This window comes from Coregonus clupeaformis, chromosome 31 (genome assembly GCF_020615455.1).
Source record: "Coregonus clupeaformis isolate EN_2021a chromosome 31, ASM2061545v1, whole genome shotgun sequence".
NCBI classification, from domain to species: domain Eukaryota; kingdom Metazoa; phylum Chordata; class Actinopteri; order Salmoniformes; family Salmonidae; genus Coregonus; species Coregonus clupeaformis.
This window is the reverse complement of record NC_059222.1, coordinates 21658156-21680895: the sequence shown is the minus strand read 5'-3', so window position 1 is coordinate 21680895 and position 22740 is coordinate 21658156. Positions and strand designations below refer to the sequence as shown.

Below are 22740 nucleotides of genomic sequence, written 5' to 3'. Positions count from 1 at the left end.
TAGTAGTAATAGCGTATCTTTATTAAGCAATCTCTTTAACCACAGTCATGTGTATGGATTAAATAGGCCTCAGAAGTGAGGAATGCAGCTTTTAAAAACTCAAAAATCCCTAATGAGATTAATTTAAACAAAAACAAAGAAACACCATAGCCTTTGTATATACAAGTGGATGGGGTGGTCATGTGCAATAGGTGCAGGGGCCGGGGTAGGCAACTAGATTTGGCCGCGGGCCGATTTTTGTCGGAGCAGATGGTCGGGGGGGCAGGAAAATAATAATTTGTACACTGCAAATTGACCACAACTAAGCCCAAAAAGAGATTGTATTTGAAAAAAACAATCATTTCATACCTTGATTACATTGAGACATTATCACCTCTTTTTTATTTGTAGGAATACTTGGGAACAGATTTCCTTAAAAAAAAAAAAGTTGGTGGCTGAATTCCTGGCGATTTTGGTATTTTTTGACCAAAAACTAAAACCCTAAAAACTTTGGGGGGCCCAAAAAAAATCACTTGCCAGCCGGTTTTGGCCCACGTGCCGCCTGTTGCCAACCCCTGACAGAGAGGATCTGGAGGATGGGGGGTGGGGTGGTGGCATTAGTACATGTAGCCTTTGGAGTAGGGCTGGGCGCCCATGTTTGGTGGGGCTTGTTCAGGGGGGTAGGAGGCCCCCTCATCCATGTGGGACAGGGGCACAGTGTCCTCCTCGTTGACGTAGCGCTCAAATTCGGCCTTCAGGCTGGGCCGCTGGTTGTCGGGGAAGGCCAAGGAGATGAGAGCCTCGGGCTCGCACACAAACTTGTAAACGTAGCGCTCCCCTGCCACCTGCAAACACGGAGGAAAGGGATTTCTCTGTTAGATATGTTAGTTAGTCGGTGTCGTTAAACTAATGCAAGTGTGGAACAAATCTAATCAAATAAATCAGATATATACATCAGTCATTTAATATAAAACATTGCTTCTAAATGAAATGGATGATAGAGCCATCCAAATGATAGACAGTCCCACCACTCTGAGACACATTTGAACTGCTGAATAAAGCAAATTGTAGAGCTAGGTTTATTAACCTTCTGCATAATTCCCTTCTCGTAGTAATAGCGCAGAGAGCGACTGAGCTTGTCGTAGTTCATGGCTGGACGGTTCTTCTGCATGCCCCAGAGCCTGGCCACCTGAGGAGAGATGGAAACGAGAGGAGAGAGAGAGAGAGAAGGAAGGGAAAAGAGGGAGAAGAGCAAGAGGTGGTTACGCATCTGGGACTGTTCAGCTCCAGTGGATAGACCCTCTGCTCTTCACGGGTGAATGAACACACATTAAAAGGAGACAAAGTTTTTAGCATCTGCCAAAGGACACTCCTATTATATTATTTTATAGATTGAGGTTAGATGGAGTGAGGGCTTTCTTTCTGGAGCAGTGTTTCCCCTATATTCATTTAGAAGGGGTGGCCCACCGCTGCTTAATTGTTGCCCCCTCTGCAAAAAATGTATTTTTTGTATATATATGTATTTTTGCCGAGACGCGCTTTTAAATGGATAGTCGTTGGCTCAATGACTGGAGGTCTATGGGAACAGCTAGCATGTCATTGCGCAATGGAACAGCTGGCATGTAATTGCGCTAATGCTAGTAGTAATGTTAGCCTCCCCCGGCCGCTACCCTTGCCACCACTGCAGAAACAAATCCTAGGGGAAAAACTGCTGGAGCCAATATGAATGAATTCCAAATAATTTGCCCTGGAGGGAACCACAACTTTTCTTCCTTCTGCCTGCAACTCTCCAATGCCACCGCTAGGGAGTCCTCAGTGACCAGTTTTAAGGCTCTGTCTCGCTGACCTAACTGGCTCATCATGTCAAAAGCAGGCTGAGTCCCCACATGTGGATTCATTTACATTTTCACATTTTTAGTCATTTAGCAGACGCTCTTATCCAGAGCGACTTACAGTAGTGAGTGCATACATTTTCATACTAGTCCTCCGTGGGAATTGAACCCACAACCCTGGCATTGCAACCGCCATGCTCTACCAACTGAGCTACATGGTGATGGGTTCCTTTTTATATAACCCATCACCACTTTAATGCAACCAGAGTCCCACAATGTGCGCAGTGAAATAAGAATCTGGTGCCTGGTTGTCATAGGGGCAGCATCGTGAAATAGTGTCTCAACCTCAACTCCCCACTGACAGCCTGCTCATTCCAATACCTACGAAATGTCTCACATCTCCAAACGAGAACAGAATGGAACCGTGCCATCTGAGATGTGTGTTGTTGACAAACAGCCTGGTCACTATAGGAAGACTTGAGTGTAGAGGACACATAGAGAAGGTGTAGTAGACTCCTGCCTTGGGGGTTTAGGGAATGCTGATGTCCCAGAACAGACTACTCTCTTTGATCCTGAGTGCACACTCAACCTTAGCTGCTCTTGTAAAACTCTTGCAGTATTAATTATTTATGTACAGTAGCCAGATAATGGCAGTATCATTGTATCTGAATGTCTTTTAAATGTCTTGTAAATTCAGTTACCTGTTTGAATAAACTTCTAAGTCAACAGCCCTCAACTTCAAAATAATCTCTCAACCAGTCCATTGACTTATAGGAGACGTGGAGTGAATATTAGGTGATGGAGCTCATCCTCCATTTTGTGTGTGTATCTACTGTTATTACGTGTGGTAAATAATGCATGGAGGTTAATGGGCGACTGGCAGTTTAGATCAGTGCATGGCCCCAGAGGGATGGTTTAGAAGGGTGGAGGGGGGAGCAATCTCAAACATTGAAACCTTATTCTAGAGAAAGCACAATCAGCATTAAAGGGGCAATCAGCAGTTGAAACAATAACAAAGTTTCTCCTCGCCTCTGTTTCGGTAAAAAGCTGAGGGATGGGGATGGAGAAATCCAACCACTCTCAAATGCATTCACAGAGCTATGGACTTACCATCCATGATATCAAAATGATAGTGTTAACCATGTTTTGAGGCTATAGACCTACATGGAAAAATACTACAGTTTACTATAGAATAATACAGTACTTACTATAAAATTATGTAGTAAACTGTAATATACTATAGAATACTATACTAAACACTAGCATACCTATATTATGTGTAGTACTTACTAGATAATGTTGTAATATACTGTAGAATACTATAGTAAATACTTCAAAAACACTACAGTATTTCATTTGCATATACCCTGCCCATTCCCCTTCCCCATATCCCAATTTGTGCCACCCATAAGTGAGAAACCTACATGCCAATTATAGACCATATACTGTGTTCCCTACAGGTTATAAAAAGCTCTGAACTGTCCGTTTAGACCTCAGTCCTACCCAGACAAAAGTATTTTGTCCAGTAGGTTTTCTTCGCTATGTCAAAGATAATAAAACAAAAACACTATAGTAAATACTACAGTAATGTCAGCAAAAACACTACAGTATACTACAGTCCATACTACAGTATACTATAATACACTATAGTATATACAGTGCCTTCAGAAAGTATTCATACCCCTAGACTTATTCCACATTTTGAGGTGTTACAGCCTGAATTCCCCAAACAATGTGTCACCCGTCTACAAACATTACCCCATAATGACAGCGAAAACATGTTTTTAGACATTTTTGCTAATTTATTGAAATACAGAAATATCAATTTACATAAATATTCACCCCCATTTGCTATGACACTCCAAATTCCTTTGATCATCCTTGAGATGTCGCTACAACTTGATTGGAGTCCACCTGTGGCCAATTCAATTGTTTGGACATGATTTAGAAAGGAACACACCTGTCTAGATAAGGTCCCACAGTTGACATTGCATGTCAGAGCAGAAACTATACCATGAAGTCCAAGGAAGTGTCCGTAGATCTCAGAGATAAAATTGTGATGAGGCATACTGTATATCCTTGGTCCGTCGTACAAAGCACTTCTCCAATCTGGGCTTTTTGGGAGAGTGGCCAGATGGAAGCCACTCCTGAGAAAAAGGCACATGACAGCACACCTGGAGTTTGCAAAAATGCACGTGAAAGGAAGGGGATGCTTTTCAACTGCAGGGACTGGGAGACTGGTAAGGATAGAGGGAACAATGAATGGAGCCAAATACAGGCAAACCCCTGATGAGAACCTGCTTTAGAGGGCAAACGACCTTAGACTGGGGCGAAGATTTATGTTCCAACAGAATCGCATTGAAAATCTGTGGAAAGACTTGAAGATTGCTGTTCACCGCCACTCCCCATCTAACTTAACAGAGCTTGAGAAAATCTGCAAGGAAGAATGGGAGAAAATCCCCAAAACCAGATGTGCAAAGCTGATACAGGCATACAAAGACGACTCAAAGCTGTAATCGCCGCCAAAGGTGCTTCTACAAAGTATTGACTCGGGTGTGAATACTTATGTAAATGAGTTATTTCTGTATTTAATTTTCAATACATTTGCTAACATTTCTAAAAACATGTTTTCACTTTGTCATTATGCTGTATTGTGTGTAGATGGGTGAGAATTGTTTTGGTCCATTTTGAATTCGGGCTGTAACAAAACAATGTGGAATAAGTCAAGTGGTATGAATACTTTCTGAAGGCACTGTACTATAGTTTTTTTCTTACTACAGTATTTACACTGAAGAAAAATATAAATGCAACATGTAAAGTGTTGGTTTCATGAGCTGAAATAAAAGATCCCAGAAATGGTCCATATGCACAGAAAGCTTATTTCTCTCATATTTTGTGCACAAATTTGTTTACATCGCTGTTCGCAAGCATTTCTCCTTTGCCAAGATAATCCATCCACCTGACAGCTGTGGCATATCAAGATGCTGACTGGAGGAATGTCCACCAGAGCTGTTGCCAAATAATTTAATGTTCATTTCTCTACCATAAGCCGCCTTCAATGTCGTTTTAGAGAATTTGGCTGTACGTCCAACCAGCCTCACAACCGCAGACCACGCGTAATCACGCCAGCCCAGGACCGCCACATCCGGCTTCTTCACCTGCGGGATCATCTGAGACCAGCCACCCGGACAGCTGATGAAACTGAGGAGTATTTCTGTCTGTAATAAAGCCCTTTTGTGGGGAATAACTCATTCTGATTGGCTGGGCCTGGCTCCCAAGTGAGTGGGCCTATGTCCTCCCAGGCCCACCCATGGCTGCACCCCTGCCCAGTCATGTGAAATCCATAGATTAGGGCCTAATGTATTTACAGTGGGGAGAACAAGTATTTGATACACTGCCAATTCTGCAGGTTTTCCTACTTACAAAGCATGTAGAGGTCTGTAATTTTTATCATAGGTACACTTCAACTGTGAGAGACGGAATCTAAAACAAAAATCCAGAAAATCACATTGTATGATTTTTAAGTAATTAATTTGCATTTTATTGCATGACATAGGTATTTGATACATCAGAAAAGCAGAACTTAATATTTGGTACAGAAACCATTGTTTGCAATTACAGAGATCATACGTTTCCTGTAGGTCTTGACCAGGTATGCACACACTGCAGCAGGGATTTTGGCCCACTCCTCCATACAGACCTTCTCCAGATCCTTCAGGTTTCGGGGTTGTCGCTGGGCTATACGGACTTTCAGCTCCCTCCAAAGATTTTCTATTGGGTTCAGGTCTGGAGACTGGCTAGGCCACTCCAGGACCTTGAGATGCTTCTTACGGAGCCACTCCTTAGTTGCCCTGGCTGTGTGTTTCGGGTCGTTGTCATGCTGGAGGACCCAGCCACGACCCATCTTCAATGCTCTTACTGAGGGAAGGAGGTTGTTGGCCAAGATCTCGCGATACATGGCCCCATCCATCCTCCCCTCAATACGGTGCAGTCGTCCTGTCCCCTTTGCAGAAAAACATCCCCAAAGAATGATGTTTCCACCTCCATGCTTCACGGTTGGGATGGTGTTCTTGGGGTTGTACTCATCCTTCTTCTTCCTCCAAACACTGCGAGTGGAGTTTAGACCAAAAAGCTATATTTTTGTCTCATCAGACCACATGACCTTCTCCCATTCCTCCTCTGGATCATCCAGATGGTCATTGGCAAACTTCAGACGGGCCTGGACATGCGCTGGCTTGAGCAGGGGGACCTTGCGTGCGCTGCAGGATTTTAATCCATGACGGCGTAGTGTGTTACTAATGGTTTTCTTTGAGACTGTGGTCCCAGCTCTCTTCAGGTCATTGACCAGGTCCTGCCGTGTAGTTCTGGGCTGATCCCTCACCTTCCTCATGATCATTGATGCCCCACGAGGTGAGATCTTGCATGGAGCCCCAGACCGAGGGTGATTGACCGTCATCTTGAACTTCTTCCATTTTCTAATAATTGCGCCAACAGTTGTTGCCTTCTCACCAAGCTGCTTGCCTATTGTCCTGTAGCCCATCCCAGCCTTGTGCAGGTCTACAATCGTATCCCTGATGTCCTTACACAGCTCTCTGGTCTTGGCCATTGTGGAGAGGTTGGAGTCTGTTTGATTGAGTGTGTGGATAGGTGTCTTTTATACAGGTAACGAGTTCAAACAGGTGCAGTTAATACAGGTAATGAGTGGAGAACAGGAGAGCTTCTTAAAGAAAAACTAACAGGTCTGTGAGAGCCGGAATTCTTACTGGTTGGTAGGTGATCAAATACTTATGTCATGCAATAAAATGCAAATTAATTACTTAAAAATCATACAATGTGATTTTCTGGATTTTTGTTTTCGATTCCCTCTCACAGTTGAAGTGTACCTATGATAAAAATTACAGACCTCTACATGCTTTGTAAGTAGGAAAACCTGCAAAATCGGCAGTGTATCAAATACTTGTTCTCCCCACTGTATTTCAATTGACTGATTTCCTTGAACTGTAACTCAGCAAAATGTTAGAAATTGTTGCATGTTGCGTTTATATTTTTGTTCAGTATATATTCTAGTAAACTAAATACTACAGTAAAGTCTTCAAAAACCGTGAATACTATAGTATTTTTTCATGTGGGTAGTGTTTTAATTTTTTTACATTTACTTTTGTTTACAAACATTGGAGTAAACCAAGCTTCTATGTTGAGTTCTGATGTGGTACGACAGTTGAACTAAGTTCATAAGGCATTTATAAGCTAAATTCTTCAAGACTCAATGGGTCCATATCATTAATTTATAAATCCAGAAAGGAATGTAGCAACTGCAGATTGCCCCTTTAAAGACCTCTTACATCTGACTCTGACCCTGCAGCATATAGCGAGTGAACTTAGCCTACTTCTAATGGCTAAGCCTACTTATAACATTCCTTAACAAAGAGCAAAGTTCCCAAATTGGGAAATGCCATTACAGTTACTATTCTAGACAAGGCACAATCAGAATTAAAATACCTCATGTCTGTCTCTGACCTCCCAAACAAGCAAACTTACCCTTCTTGTAACGGTTAAGCCTAGTTCTAACAATTCTTTACAAAGAGGACATGAGACATTTTGTTACGGTAGATATAGTTCCACTAGAGATGTCATTACTGTAGTTCTAGTTACTGTAGATCTAGACCTGTAGGTTGGGCCTTACCTCCTCAGGCTCGATGAGTTTGAACTCCATGCCGCGGCCGGTCCAGGCGATGAAGTGTGCGTTGCCCGGGTCATCCAGCAGGGCCACCAGGAACTGCCAGAGCTGCAGGGATCCCCGGCGCTGGTAAGGGGCCCCGTCACGGAACACGCTACCCCCCTCCTGCTTCACCTCACCTGGAGAGGAACAGGGACACTGGAGCTTGGACTAGGCTGTAGGCTCAGACTGGTTTAAGGAAGTAGGCAGCTACCATTGACATAAGACAGCTACCAACAAGCATGGTAATGTGGCCAAGTTTGTTTACCATGACTAATAGGAAATGGATAAGACTGTCATTTTGATTGAGTCCAATCAATGGCTGTCTTGACATGCTTAAGATACTGTAGTAACTGCAACCATGTGAGGGACAGTTGATAAGTTGATTATCTTGAGAGGCAGGGAATGGTGCGGATGAGTACTATAAAACAGTACTATAAAACACTGGCGGGCCGCTAGTGTGGGGTTAAGTCTCAATGGAAAAGCACCATATGTGTGGAACATGGTGCTTGTCACTGTAAGTAAATGGTGCTCTAACCCGGTGTGTTTCGCTGGTTCAACCTGTGCAGTAGCCCTCAGGCTCTCCCCTCACATCAATCACCCCAGTGCACAATGGGAAACTGACTGTCACCTTGCTCTCCATGACACAGGAGCCTGGTCCCTACCTCACGCACGGAGAAACGAAACCCGCTAACTCAGCTCCAATCAAGAGCCTGTCACGCAACAAAACCTCTAAAGCTTATTGTTCAGTCAGCGACACTATATCTGATACTATTGGCACTTATAGAGTGCTGATACCAAACGGAGAGCCATGTGATGTGATTGAATGGATTCTGTTTCTTTCCTATGGAGAACGGACAGTGGACACCCTCAGTACCAACACCCCTAACCATTATCTGATCTCAGTGACACCTATTGAAGTGGATTGGAGTGTGCGAGGTTTAGGCTCTGTGTCTTGAGCTGACTTCTGGACAGTAGATAGGAGTTGTAAGACTCACCTTCGAATTTCTCTGGAACGACACAAGAGTCGTTTTCAAAGAGATAGCCTGTAAAACAAGACGGGTATTATTATTAGTGCTTCAAGTTGTCTTGTGTGGCTTTAACATGTATGCCAAATCTTGAATCACATTATGACAAAATGAATGAATATGAAAATGGTGAATTCACCCATGACACATGTTGAAGTGGTTGAGAAGAGTACACTCTTTATTGGATGTACTTTACTCATCCACTTGAACAAGAATGAGTAGAGTACTTAGTGAGAAGGGGAGGATTCCTCAATGTAAATATCTCAAAAGGACTCCATCTTCCCTCTTACTTTTGTTTTAATATTTTATTTAAAGTGTTTAATACTCTGGTGATCCTTAATAATACAGTCTGTCTTGGGATTGGCTGTTCAAGAGTAGTTCCTGAGTTCTCACTTATTTAAGAAATGATCCTGGACAATAACTAGAATGGTGTGACAAACAAAGGGAGTGAAGAGGAGGATTGTTTTTCTTTTCTCAAGGAAAAATACACTGGCTTTTTCCAGTAGAAATGTTTATCCAGAGATCCTTGAGGCAGGGAAAGGCCAGAGCCTCTGCCAATGGAAACATAGCGACACCGCCGGTTAGCCAATGGAAATACGGACACTGGGCTGGTTAGCCAATGACCGCAATGCTACAGCCAGTAGCAAGGCCTCATTGAAATAAAAAATGGGAGAGGAAGATTCGGTACATGTAGTATGCCCATCCCAGCTACAGTGCCATAAACCGTTGGCACAGACTTTTGGTAATAAGGCATGCATGTAAAAAAACAAAAACATGCTGCAGTCATAATGCATTATAACATTTGTCATAAGTGTCTATGAAGTATCTATGAAGGGTTTATACATGCTTATGACAAGTAATAATTAACATAACCTCGTTTTTGCTTACCTTCATTGTTGTGCTGGGGGTTGGGGTACCCCTCGTTGTGGTGGTACATGGAAGGACATCCAGGCACATCTATAGGACAGAAACAATGCAGTGTAAGCTTTTTTAATGTACAGATACAGTCTATATATACCAGGCCAATATCCACGGGGAGAGAGTTTGGTTGGTTTGATCGCCTCTAGTCCTGCAAGGACAAAACCTTCATTTGTCATAATATCACCTGTCCTCATATGTATTTTTAGGCAACGAGTAAGCACCTAGTGAGGAGCAACAGTATAGTGTAGTACAGTGGTAGAGAATGGTGAGTCCGCAGTGTCAGCACTCTGTCCATCCACCTGGCCTTAGTAATACAGGTCAGTAACTGGACACACCCCTACAACCAGCCACGCTGCAAATGGATGAGATCTTTATATTTCTATCAATCCCTAATCACATTTGTAATCAAATTTCTATTTCCAAAAGTTGTATAAATTGAAAACCTCTCTAATCAGGTGGGTGGCGGATGTTTCTCCTTATTGCTAATGGTTGTGGGCCGGTTGGTGACAAACTGGTCTCATCTCATATGATTTTAGATTTAGATTTTAGTCATTTAGCAGACGCTCTTATCCAGAGCGACTTACAGTTAGTGCATACATTTTCATACTGGCCCCCCCTGTGGGAAACGAACCCACAACCCTGGCGTTGCAAGCACCATGCTCTACCAACTGAGCTACAGGGGACTATACAGTATAGTGTATTTGTGCCTGTGTGAGTGAGTGAGTGCATGCACATGCATCTGTGTGTTTGTTTGTATGAGTGGCTGAATGGGTGAAGCTCTAGTCTCCTGCATCTCAGTAGTGTGGTGAGTCTGGTGACTCACTCCTGGGGAATGCAGTTGCAGTGCTGTGGCTGTGATAAGATGTCACTGGGGAAAACAGACCCTCCATTCCGGGCCAGCACTCTATCACACAGTAAATAATATCACTGCCAGCCAGTGATGGGGAGATTTGGGGCGATAGCACCAGTGTAAATTGTGTGCTGCTGGTGTAGCCAGTTTTTGGAGCCATTTTGTGTCTTTCACACAATACAATGGCACACATTATTTTACTAGACGGAAATTTGAATGTGAAAAAGACAACTTTATTCACAAGCCTGAACCACATAACTGCCTCAAGCCTAGGGGTGCACTTATCAATCATTTTGATTTGATTTGGTCACATTTGAGTGCCTGTAGACCTATGAGGTCCTTGTGATAGAATTTCTGAGCAGGCAAAACAGCTGGCCAGCTCTTATTTGTGGCATAACTCTCGGGCAGGCCTACCAGCCCCCTCAACTCCTCCTCCTCCTACCACCAGAGTCCAGTTTATCCACTAAGGCTGTCAAAATTATTCAAGCACAAAGTTTAACTTTCTGAGCAATTTACGGCTTCTATCAAAAACATAAAAAAGTCCAAAGAATTTAGATCGTCGGTCTTACGTGTTATTGTATAGAGAGGTATGCTGGTTTCAGCGCTGGGAGGCTCTCTTTGTAGCTGTGTTTGTCCACTGTGCCCATAAGACTCATGGGAACCACAACAAAGACAGCTCTGCTCCCAGTTGACTGTCACTTATATGCACAACATACATATGTCACTTATACAACATATTGCGTTTCCAGCCCTTGTGTTTGCATCCTAGCACGGCTTAAAGGGAACCGCCAGGCTTTGAGGCTGTGCTGTGGTGGTAGGGCTGGTTCTCAGTCTGTTGTTGCCAAGGGCCCTGGCTACCCCCACCCTCTCCTTCCCCCTCCACATCCCAGCCAGTGAGAGGTTCGTGTTACTGCGGCCACGCTCATTTTTCCATTATGAGTTCATCTGCCTGCAGAAAGGAAGGCGCTGTTGCAACCCAATACCCCAGAGTGCTCCACTGGGGACTCTAGTCTTTCCAGTGCCCTCCATTTTCTCAATGAAATTCCTCTGCCTTCCTTTCAGTGAGACGAGAGAGGGAGCGGGGAGGAGTGTAGAGGAGGGAATAAAACTGAATTACAGACAGGAGTCGAGACCTTTTTTTGCAAAGTGTCAGGGAGTTGAAAGGAGGAGTTTGGAGGTAGGGAGGGGGTAGGGAAAAGTCTGCTGTAGATATAGAAGTGTCTGCTTTTAGACATTTTGTTCTAAGGTTAGCCATACACACCAGGTTGGCTCAAAGGATCTTTTGTAGGACAGAGAGCAAAAGCCACAAAGCAATATGTACATAACATTGCAATGTGTAGGTAATTGGGTTGTATACATCCTACATGTTCTTTTGAGTGACATTGGATTAGTTTGGGTATGTTTTGAAGTGTTCAGTGTGTCAGTGTGTTGTGATTTGTTAGGGAGGAATGATGCTCAGTGACTCCCATTAAAGATTAGCTTCCATCCAAAAACCATTAGCTATTCAGTATAGATAGACTCTTTATACAAAGCGATGGCTGCCATTCAAAACATACTCATACTGTATCTCTGTCATTCTGCTCTAGGGCCCTCCATGCTTTGATCACTCACCAGGCTCATAGGTGTAGTCAGTCGGCTCCTGCTTCACCATCATGTGGGCAGGGGGGAACCTGTGAGGATGGGGGTGGGAGTGTTGGTGTTGGTGAGGTCCGTGCCCTGATCCATGCCCTGGCCCAGGCCCGTGTCCTTGTCCTGCCATGTGGGCAGCCCTCTCGTACAGAGGGTCCAGATACTCCTGCTTGAAGCTCTGCTGCAGGTAGGGCAGACACGGGTCTAAGTGCTGCCGGTGGTAGCCAACACCACCTCCACCTGGTCCTCCACCCCCTCCTCCACCGCCACCACCTCCGGCTGGGGCAGGGTGCATGCGCTGGAAGGCCTGCCCTTGAGGGGGGAACCCCGGGGGGCACATGTCTGCTGAGGGGGCCTGATACCTGGAACTGAGAGAAGGGAAGAGAGCGGTTATGAAAAACGATCAGTAACGACAACACATAATTATGTCACCCACCAAAGGCATGTACTTTTTTGGCACAAGTTTAAGTATTTTGTACTGTACAGGGGGCAATACCTGGGGTTCATGGGGTAGTTGTTGTGGCTGGGCAGAGGCTGGGAGGCGGCAGGGTGGTTCATGTTGTAGGCCATGTTGTCAGGCCGTCCATTTGCGCCCCCGACTTGCTTTGGGGAGTAATGCTGCTGCATGGGGGACATGGGCGTCCCTGGGGGGCAGGAGGTCTTATTGGGTCCTGCAGCCCTCTTCTGCTCGTAGGCACTGGAAAACACACATAGTTTATGAATCCTAATGTGGTTTATGAGTACTACCATGGCATCAGTAGTAGGCCCTAGCATTAGTAATACAGGTCAGTAAGCCAAACTGGGCTTACGGGGGATGGCTGTTTTGTAGTTCCTGCCGTTGTGGTCAGTAGCTTGTGGTCTGGTCACTCTGCTGCACTGACTTATGTATGATAATTGACTGGAATTGGCTGACTAGTGACTTGCTATGGACCCTCTAACTCTGAAATGTTTGTAAATGGGCCATAATTAGCTGTGTACTTTACTTACTGACATGCGTACCTGGCGTAAAGGCACTGCTCTCCATTGGGGTAGGTGAAGGTCTGCTTGTGGCTACAGGACTGGCTGGGGTCGGATCCTGGGCTCTGTGGTTCCTTCTTGATGGTGACTGGCGGGCTGTGGAATGCCACTGCTGTAGAAGAACAGAGACAGAAGAGGAGGTTGGCACACATGGATTGTTTTGTTTTTTTACCCTCTGTGGTGTTGTCAAGCTCAAAGGCAAAGCAGATACTTCTGTCCACACCGGAATCCCTAATACTTGCCAGAACGCTTAAGTGACAGTCAATTGAAAGGGATGCAGACAGACACATCTAAACACACATAGGACACGCGTGCGTACACACATTCCTGCAGTTCATTTGGAAGCCGTTGGTGTCCTCGCCCACTTTTTGCCCTCTCCTCCAGACACAACACCAGCCATAACTTCCTTTGTACCCAACACAAATTCAAGCCAAAGCTAAACAACGACACTGTCTTTGGATGAGCAAAAGGCAACGTAACACTTTGGTTTGAGTGAGACATAATACATTCTTTATTTCCTTGGCAAACAATGTTATATAATTTTGGGTATTTCAGTTAATAACTTTATTTTCCAAAGGGAGATGGCTAGATAAAAATGTTTTGTCTTGGTTTCATTCTTCAATTGCAAACATTCTGAGCTGTTTACAAGACCCTCCTCTTCTGCACAGTCTATAATTTTTTCAATTTTCAATCCAAACTCTACGTAAGACATCAACTGTCTATCAAGCTCTTCTCTTGGTGAGGACCTTTGTCTTAAAGGCCACACAAATCACCAAAAGTGGGGCTTCAAACTGTGCCGAGGCTGTGTTTATTATGTGAGGGGAGGTTTTCACCGACTGTACAGCACAGGATGTTTTTCTGGGCCTGAGAGGGTAAACAGCAGCAGCTGTGCACTTCCAGCTGGGGAGGACTGTGTTTATATGTGTGTGTGTGTGTGTGTGTGTGTGTGTGTGTGTCTGCACTGTGTGTGACTGCAGTGGGTGTGGTGCTGACAGAACAGGCCCCGCTGAAACCCGAGACCAGGTAATTACATACTGTATGTATCCCATTCACAAAAAGGGAGGAGAAAAAATGCAGCGACTGACTGTAAAAGCTGCGAAAGGAACTTCTACAGTTATTCAAAGAGAGCAACACAGTAGAAGAGAAGGATAGAGCGGAATGGAGAGAGGCCAAAAGAAAAAGAGACAATCGGGGAGAAATAAAGACAGAATGAAAGAGACTGAGAAAGAGAGAGAGAAAGCCACAGACAGACAGAAAGACAGGCAGACCGAAAGACAGGCAGACAGAAAGACAAGCAGACAGAAAGACAAGCAGACAGAAAGACAAGCAGACAGAAAGACAAGCAGACAGAAAGACAGGCAGACAGAAAGACAGGCAGACAGAAAGACAAGCAGACAGAAAGACAAGCAGACAGAAAGACAGGCAGACAGAAAGACAAGCAGACAGAAAGACAAGCAGACAGAAAGACAGGCAGACAGAAAGACAGGCAGACAGAAAGACAAGCAGACAGAAAGACAGGCAGACAGAAAGACAAGCAGACAGAAAGACAAGCAGACAGAAAGACAGGCAGACAGAAAGACAGGCAGACAGAAAGACAGGCAGACAGAAAGACAAGCAGACAGAAAGACAAGCAGACAGAAAGACAGGCAGACAGAAAGACAGGCAGACAGAAAGACAAGCAGACAGAAAGACAGGCAGACAGAAAGACAGGCAGACAGAAAGACAGGCAGACAGAAAGACAGGCAGACAGAAAGACAAGCAGACAGACAGCTTGTGGAACAGAGGAAACCCTATTATTTATTCTCCTCTCTCCCTTGACAAACCCGGGCAGGTGAGGAAGTGTTGGCTTCAGAGTGCGATCAGAAAGGATTAGAAAGTATTTACCCAGATTTCCAACACAGACACAATAAGATTCCAGTCCTCCAAATCCCTCTGCTCTCTTCCCTTCTCTTTATACCCAGGGTGGCACATGACTGACTGACTTTCGAATACGTCTGTGTGGGTTGTGCTTGTCTCACATATTGACTCTCGCTTTGTGCCACAATCATGAACTGCAAACAATCCATGGTGTGTAGTGTGTACTATAAAAAGTCCAGTCACAATGCAGCCCAAGTGGAGCAGCTAATATGATTGGCAGACATATTGCCTTTTGATGTGGCCCCGCTTCTGAGGACAGCCTCAGAACATGTTTCATTTCAAACACTGCATACTGTTCTGAACAGCATCGAGCCAAGAGCATGGGTCGCTGTTTGAGAATGAAGCACAGCACTGTAGTGGGTTGGTGGAGATTTGTCTGTCAGGATCTACAATATGAATTACTCTTGTAAATGAGCACGGGATGGCTGTGTGTGTGTGATTGGTGCTGTTGTTGTCTGGCACGCTTCCTCAATTAGCAGGAGTTGGCTGACTTCCCCGTTAACGAAGCCCTAATGAATCAAATGATTTGTCAAGCCCAGGATCAAAGGATTGGAGACATTGGATTAGTCTACATCCCTTGATCCTTATAGAAATATTCAAAAATTTGAGCTGTATTTGATCTCTTCTCTGGACTGGCACCCCAATGGTGAAACCAGCTTCCCCCTGAAGCTAGGACAGCGGAGTCCCTGCCCATTTTCAGAAAACTTCTGAAACCCTACCTCTTCAAATAGTATCTTAAATGAATCACACGGCAGAAAAATTCTGATTGATTTCAAATAGAAAAAGGGGGATTCCTAAAATGTACGGTTTCAAAACGGTTTAACAAATGACGGTTTTACAAATATTTGAAAAAATGCACATTATTGAGGTTAATCCAGTTCAAATGACATAACATTTGCTCCCAAAGTTTATAAAGTAGTGGCAGTCATATAAACAGAGTTTGGACAGCATTGCCCTTCCCTCTTGGTTTTATTTGGGGACATTTGACCCCAGCTTACAGGCTCTGGTTTCCCTCTCTACAGCTCTGTTAGTAGTTACATCACCTTTTCTTCAAGATCCTCATATTCTATTTCAATACGTTTTTTCTAAGGAGGTGTGGTGAACTTAAACATAATGTACTGTATAATGGCCTAGAGAAGTGTTTAGATCTTTCTGGACAGATACTGTACACATAAGGTACACAGTGTTAAGGCAGAGAGGGGATGTGTGTGTCCTCTCTTAATATTTGGAATGGGTGTTGGGGGGACCGGAAATATGAACACATCCTAACCTGGTGTATCTCAACATCATTAGGTAGGGGTGAGTAACTTTAGAGACGTTTACTGCTGATGTGATTTTCTTATTCTCCCCTCAAAATAAATGGAGTAGGGCTATAGGGCCTGTGGAAAGTATTCTTCTTGTGATGAAAGTTGAACGTTTTCATCTTGTGTTTGCTCCTCTTTCTGATTAGTTTTTCCAATCTTTGCATTTTTGCTTTCTCTGGTGTCTCACAATTCATTCCCATTCTGTTCACCCCTATCGGCAAGATGACCCAGGTCGGGGATGTAGGGAGGAGCAGGTTGGACTTTACATATGTAAATGGGAAGCTTTGGGGGAGGATGCAGGGTGAAAGGTGATGGTCATGGTTGAGTGCTTTAGGAAGTGGAGGGATTATTATGGAGGGGAACTATTCAGTCAACACCCACCACAAACAAATGTCAGGACCTGAGACCCCCACCCCCTTCACCCCTCCACCCCCGTCTCCGCCCACACAAAAGGGTCCTCAGCTGGAACATATGGAGGTACTAGTAAGAACTCCTCAGGACTGCTCGTCTGAAATGGGACATTCTTCTGAGGCTTAGGACATGAAGTGCTGAAGAAATACCTTGTCATAGCCATGCTACTACATTGTGTAACGCAAAGAGGAATTTAGGATTCAGAGTGTTGTGTCATCAATAGACTTAAAGTTGAAAACATCAAGTATCAAGGAAGAATAAAAAATAGGGTATCTATCTCGTCTCGCTATCCTCTTGTGATCTTCCGTTTGTACAGGATTCCAATCATAGCTTGGTAGCTAATGGCAATGATCAAACAAGTGGCAGCCAGGATTGAATGCCAGGTAGGAAACCCCCCCTGTAAACTCCTCAGTTTATTTTATACAGAGCATTTCCTACCATTAAAGGTTATCCTCTAGGGGAAATCAAACCTGAACTCAGTGAGAGAAGATCTGGAGAACTTTACATTGGGGTGTTTATCTCTGGGATGGGAAGTCTCTGTCTCTGGAAGTCTGCAGGCCGTGACAGCTTCTGTATCCACCAGCCAGCCAGTGAGCATCCCAGTGACTTATCATTCTGGTTCAGGGCCGGTTCCAGGCATAAGCGACATAAGCGGGGCCCCCAACCCCCCCCCCAAAAAAAAAACTCAGTCAGGTTCTCAACTTACGGTTGAGAGTTAGAATAGTAGAATACACAAGGTGCAAGTTCGAAATTTGGTTGTGCATCAGCAATTTTTTCCCTTATTATGTCAGTCACTATCAGTCACTCAATTAGCCATTTTAGCTAACCATTTTTAGATTGGTAAATTAGTCTAGCCATCTATCTAAACTTGTAGTAATCATGGCCAAATAACGACCGGTCAAGCCGGGCACGTGTCCAGGGGCCCTGACCTCTAGGGAGCCACTATTGATTTTGTTAGTCACTCTCACATAAATATCATTAACATGGCATAAGCCATGGCAAAATGTGTAGAATTGCAGGGAATTAGCTTTAAAACATACATTTGTATTTTCACCATCAAGGGGGGGACCACTAAAATGTTTGGCCCGCGAGGTGGGGGGGCAATGTCAAATAGGGTGAATAGTATTGCAAACTACTGCCATAGGTAAACCATGAGAACAAATGGAGGTGTATTTCAACTGTCACAGGACTTTCCTTGAATGCTACATGATAGCATTTCCATTATTAGTACATGACTTATACAAACTGCACATGTACTGTACACCCAAGAGTGGCTCTTTCTCAAAAGTCAGAGAGAGAGAGAGAGAGAGAGAGAGAGAGCTGGTTCCCCACTGGCCAATTGATCTCAACGATGACCGATCAATAAAAACAACAAGGATTATAATATCACAATGGCTCTAAAGGTTTTGAAAGGAACTGATTGATTTCTGGGATATGTTACAGTTGAAGTCGGAAGTTTACATACACTTAGGTTGGAGTCATTAAAACTTGTTTTTCAACCACGCCACAAATTTCTTGTTAACAAACTATAGTTTTGGCAAGTCGGTTAGGACATATACTTTTTCCAACAATTGTTTACAGACAGATTATTATTCACTTATAATTCACTGTTTCACAATTCCAGTGGGTCAGAAGTTTACATACACTAAGTTGACTGTGCCTTTAAACAGCTTGGAAAATTCCAGAAAATGATGTCATGGCTTTAGAAGCTTCTGATAGGCTAATTGACATCATTTGAGTCAATTGGAGGTGTACCTGTGGATGTATTTCAAGGCCTACCTTCAAACTCAGTGCCTCTTTGCTTGACATCATGGGAAAATCAAAAGAAATCAGCCAAGACCTCAGAAAAAAAATTGTAGACCTCCACAAGTCTGGTTCATCCTTGGGAGCAATTTCCAAACGCCTGAAGGTACCACGTTCATCTGTATAAACAATAGTACGCCAGTATAAACACCATGGGACCACGCAGCCGTCATACCGCTCAGGAAGGAGACGCGTTCTGTCTCCTAGAGATGAACGTACTTTGGTGCGAAAAGTGCAAATCAATCCCAGAACAGCAAAGGACCTTGTGAAGATGCTGGAGGAAACAGGTACAAAAGTATCTATATCCATAGTAAAACGAGTCCTATATCGACATACCCTGAAAGGCCGCTCAGCAAGGAAGAAGCCACTGCTCCAAATCCGGCATTAAAAAAGCCAGACTACGGTTTGCAACTGCACATGGGGACAAAGATCGTACTTTTTGGAGAAATGTCCTCTGGTCTGATGAAACAAAAATATAACTGTTTGGCCATAATGACCATCGTTATGTTTGGAGGAAAAAGGGGGCAGCTTGCAAGCCGAAGAACACCATCCCAACCGTGAAGCATGGGGGTGGCAGCATCATGCTGTGGGGGTGCTTTGCTGCAGGAGGGATTGGTGCACTTCACAAAATAGATGGCATCATGAGGAAGGAAAATTATGTGTATATATTGAAGCAACATCTCAAGACATCAGTCAGGATGTTAAAGCTTGGTCGCAAATGGGTCTTCCAAATGGACAATGACCCCAAGCATACTTCCAAAGTTGTGGCAAAATGGCTTAAGGACAACAAAGTCAAGGTATTGGAGTGGCCATCACAAAGCCCTGACCTCAATCCTATAGAACATTTGTGGGAAGAACTGAAAAAGCGTGTGCGAGCAAGGAGGCCTACAAACCTCACTCAGTTACACCAGCTCTGTCAGGAGGAATGGGCCAAATTTCATCCAACTTATTGTGGGAAGCTTGTGGAAGGCTACCCGAAACATTTGACCCAAGTTAAACAATTTAAAGGCAATGCTACCAAATACTAATTGAGTGTACGTAAACTTCTGACCCACTGGAAATGTGATGAAATAAATAAATAAATCATTATCTCTACTATTATTCTGACATTTCACATTCTTAAAATAAAGTGGTGATCCTAACTGACCTAAAACAGGGAATTTCTACTAGGATTAAATGTCAGGAATTGTGAAAAACTGAGTTTAAATGTATTTGGCTAAGGTGTATGTAAACTTCCAACTTCAACTGTGTATAGCATTCCTCTCTCTGACTGTGGCCTGGCTCAACTGTAGACAGTAGGAGGCATGATGGATAGACAATAGTTTTATATTTTATGATGGCAGAGGTCAAATATATCAACACATGCTATTCATCTACACCTAATTCTGGCACCTTTTTTGTTGTAGTGATTTTTAGAATTTATTTTCAACTGGGCTTATTGCCACTGCTGTAACTTTCAAGCCTATCAAGTACAGAAAAAAAAATAAATCACTCGCTGTAAACATTTAGGTGAAATTTAATTCCAAGTATGTTGGCCCACACATTGAAAGTACTGTATGTACAGTATACTGAACAAAAATATAAACGCAACATGCAACAATTTCAAAGATTTGACTTAGGCACAGTTTATATAAGAAAATCAGTCAATTTAAATCAATTCATTAGGCCCTAATCTATGGATTTCACATGACTGGGAATACAGATATGCATCTGTTGGTCACAGATACCTTTAAAAAAAGGTAGTCCTGGAGCAGAAAACCAGTCAGTATCTGGTGTGTCTACCATTTGCCTCATGCAGCGCAACACATTTCCTTCGCATAGAGTTGATCAGGCTGTTGACTGTGGCCTGTGGATTGTTGTCCCACTCCTCTTCAATGGCTGTGCGAAGTTGCTGGCTATTGGCGGGAAGTGGAACACGCTGTCATACACATCAATCCAGAGCATCCCAAACCTGCTTAATAGGTGACATGTCTGGTGAGTATGCAGGCCATTGAAGAACTGGGACATTTTTAGCTTCCAGGAATCTGTACAGATCCTTGCGACATGGGGCTGTGCATTATCATGCTGAAACATGAGGTGATGGCAGTGGGTGAATGGCACGACAATGGGCCTCAGGATCTTGTCACGGTATCTCTGTGCATTCAAATTGCCATCGTTAAAATGCAATTGTGTTCATTGTCTGTAGCTTAAGCCTGCCCATACCATAACCCCACCACCACCATGGGGCACTCTGTTCACAACGTTGACATCAGCAAACCGCTCGCCCACATGACGCCATACACGTGGTCTGCGGTTGTGAGGCCGGTTGGACGTACTGCCAAATTCTCTAAAACGACGTTGGAGGCGGCTTATGGTAGAGAAATTAACATTAAATTCTCTGGTAACAGCTCTGGTGGACATTCCTCCAGTCAGCATGCCAGTTGCACGCTCCCTCAAAACTTGAGACATCTGTGTCATTGTGTTGTGTGACAAAACTGCACGTTTTAGAGTGGCCTTTTATTATCCCCAGAACAAGGTGCACCTATGTAATGATTATGCTGTTTAATCAGCTTCTTGATATGCGACACCTGTCAGGTGGATGGATTATCTTGGCAAAGGATCAATGCTCACTAACAGAGATGTAAACAAATTTGAGAGAAATAAGCCTTTTGTGCGTGTGGAACATTTCTGGGATCTTTCATTTCAGCTCATGAAACATGGGACCAACACTTTACATGTTGCGTTTATATTTTTGTTCAGTGTAATAATGCGTCAGTGGAAAATCCAGTGGGATGGCGAGTCAATGACGGCTATTCAATGTGTTCCACATCATTGAGACTAGAGAGACAATGCAGCAGCTACTCTACTTGCACATGGAAACATGTGCTGGACATGTGTGCTTCTCAGGTCAATGCACAATCAGAAAGAGCAGAGAGAGCGAGGGGCGAACTGACAACTCGGCATCTTTAAAAGCCAACGCTTGGTCCATTTAACCATTAGTGTTCCCTCTCTGATTTACGGGTCACCCTTTCTGATCGGATAATGCTTTTGCTACTTGACTTCCTTGAATATTTAAAGCATTGTTGTCAGATACCTGCCAAACGAGCCTGACACGATTGATATACAGTACTGTAGTATCAACAGGAAGCAATTGGACGGGAAAGCGACGTGGCAAGTCCTTTTAACTCCCTTGGCTTTGTTGATTCAAAACCGATTAACTATGTGAGAGATATCAAGATGCTTTAAGATAAACAGAAGTGTTTGATGCATTTTGGTTTTATTTTATTATGTGTAGCTTGATGTTGTGTTGGGTAAGAGGATGTGGTGGACTTGAATGAAACTCAGTACTTGTGACCAGAGTATGGAGCGTCACACGTTGCCATCATCCAAGTTTCACTTCTCACTTCCCTTTTGACTGTAGGAATTCCCTTTTCATATCATGTGTGCCTTAAATGTTAAATTAAATGATGTCATCCACCATTGACTGTGAATAACAACATGTACTGTACAGTGATACAGAATCAAATGCACGCAGCTGCACTAAATCTAAGTTGAATCAAAGTTGGCCATAGCCTTCCTATTGACAAAAAATATGACTTGTATCTCTTTAAACATTTAGATTAATCACACTTCATCCATTGTCCATTTCATCTCCAGTGCATTGCGGTGGTATTTTATAAATGGCCATTGACTGTCTATAAATCTTTCTCCCCCATTGCTGTTTAGTGGACAAAATACAATATATCCCCATCCCAGGACACGGGCAGCGAGCGGGACGTTCCATCGCAGAAAGCAGGGGGTGTGATTAATGTGGCACAATATTGACCCTTCACTCTCGATCCCTCAGCCCCCAATATTGCTGTCCCCTCTTAATGTTTAATGGGCTGGAGGGATGGGGGAGGAGATATGGGGGCAGACCAGGCTTATCTTGACTGGAGATAGATAACACGTGCTGCACTGTTCCCATCAAGCCCTAGTAGAAAGCCTGGCCGGACACCTCCCCGTAATGATCAGAGCACATGCCACATCCACAGATCCTCTCGCTCTATCGCTCCCTTCAATCTCTCTATGTCTTCCTCTATCTCTCTTCCTCTCTCTCTCCCCTTTCCTGATTTATCCACATTTTATCCTTTCATCTATCCCTCCCCCTCTTCCTCCCCCTCTCTGGGGAATCTTTAGGATCAATACAGCTCTACTAGGCTCACTCCACACACACGTCCTGTCCTCTGTCAGCAAGTCACTACAGCAAGACCTCAGCCTCAACCATCAACCATCCCGTCTTAAAGTCACATGTGGTTGTTGTAAACAATGAGCCAACCAGGGTCATGTTTAGTAAGACACACCGGAGAAAAAC

General features: G+C 43.9%; 1 protein-coding gene across 3 annotated transcripts in view; it reads right to left on the bottom strand.

Moving 5' to 3' along the window:
• LOC121547293 (ETS translocation variant 4) overlaps positions 1-22740 on the bottom strand; it is a 38900-nt gene continuing 16160 nt past the window's right edge. For 2 of the 3 annotated variants that reach the window (XM_041858473.2, XM_041858475.2), the window contains 8 exons: positions 12943-13084; positions 12452-12652; positions 11938-12323; positions 9444-9512; positions 8526-8573; positions 7495-7667; positions 1067-1168; positions 1-824 (listed from right to left, as the gene is read on the bottom strand). In XM_041858473.2, coding sequence (XP_041714407.1) covers positions 597-824; positions 1067-1168; positions 7495-7667; positions 8526-8573; positions 9444-9512; positions 11938-12323; positions 12452-12652; positions 12943-13084 — 1349 coding nt within the window. In that variant the 3' untranslated portion in view covers positions 1-596. The remainder of the gene's footprint in view (positions 825-1066; positions 1169-7494; positions 7668-8525; positions 8574-9443; positions 9513-11937; positions 12324-12451; positions 12653-12942; positions 13085-22740) is intronic. The other variant, XM_041858474.2, reaches the window with a different exon arrangement.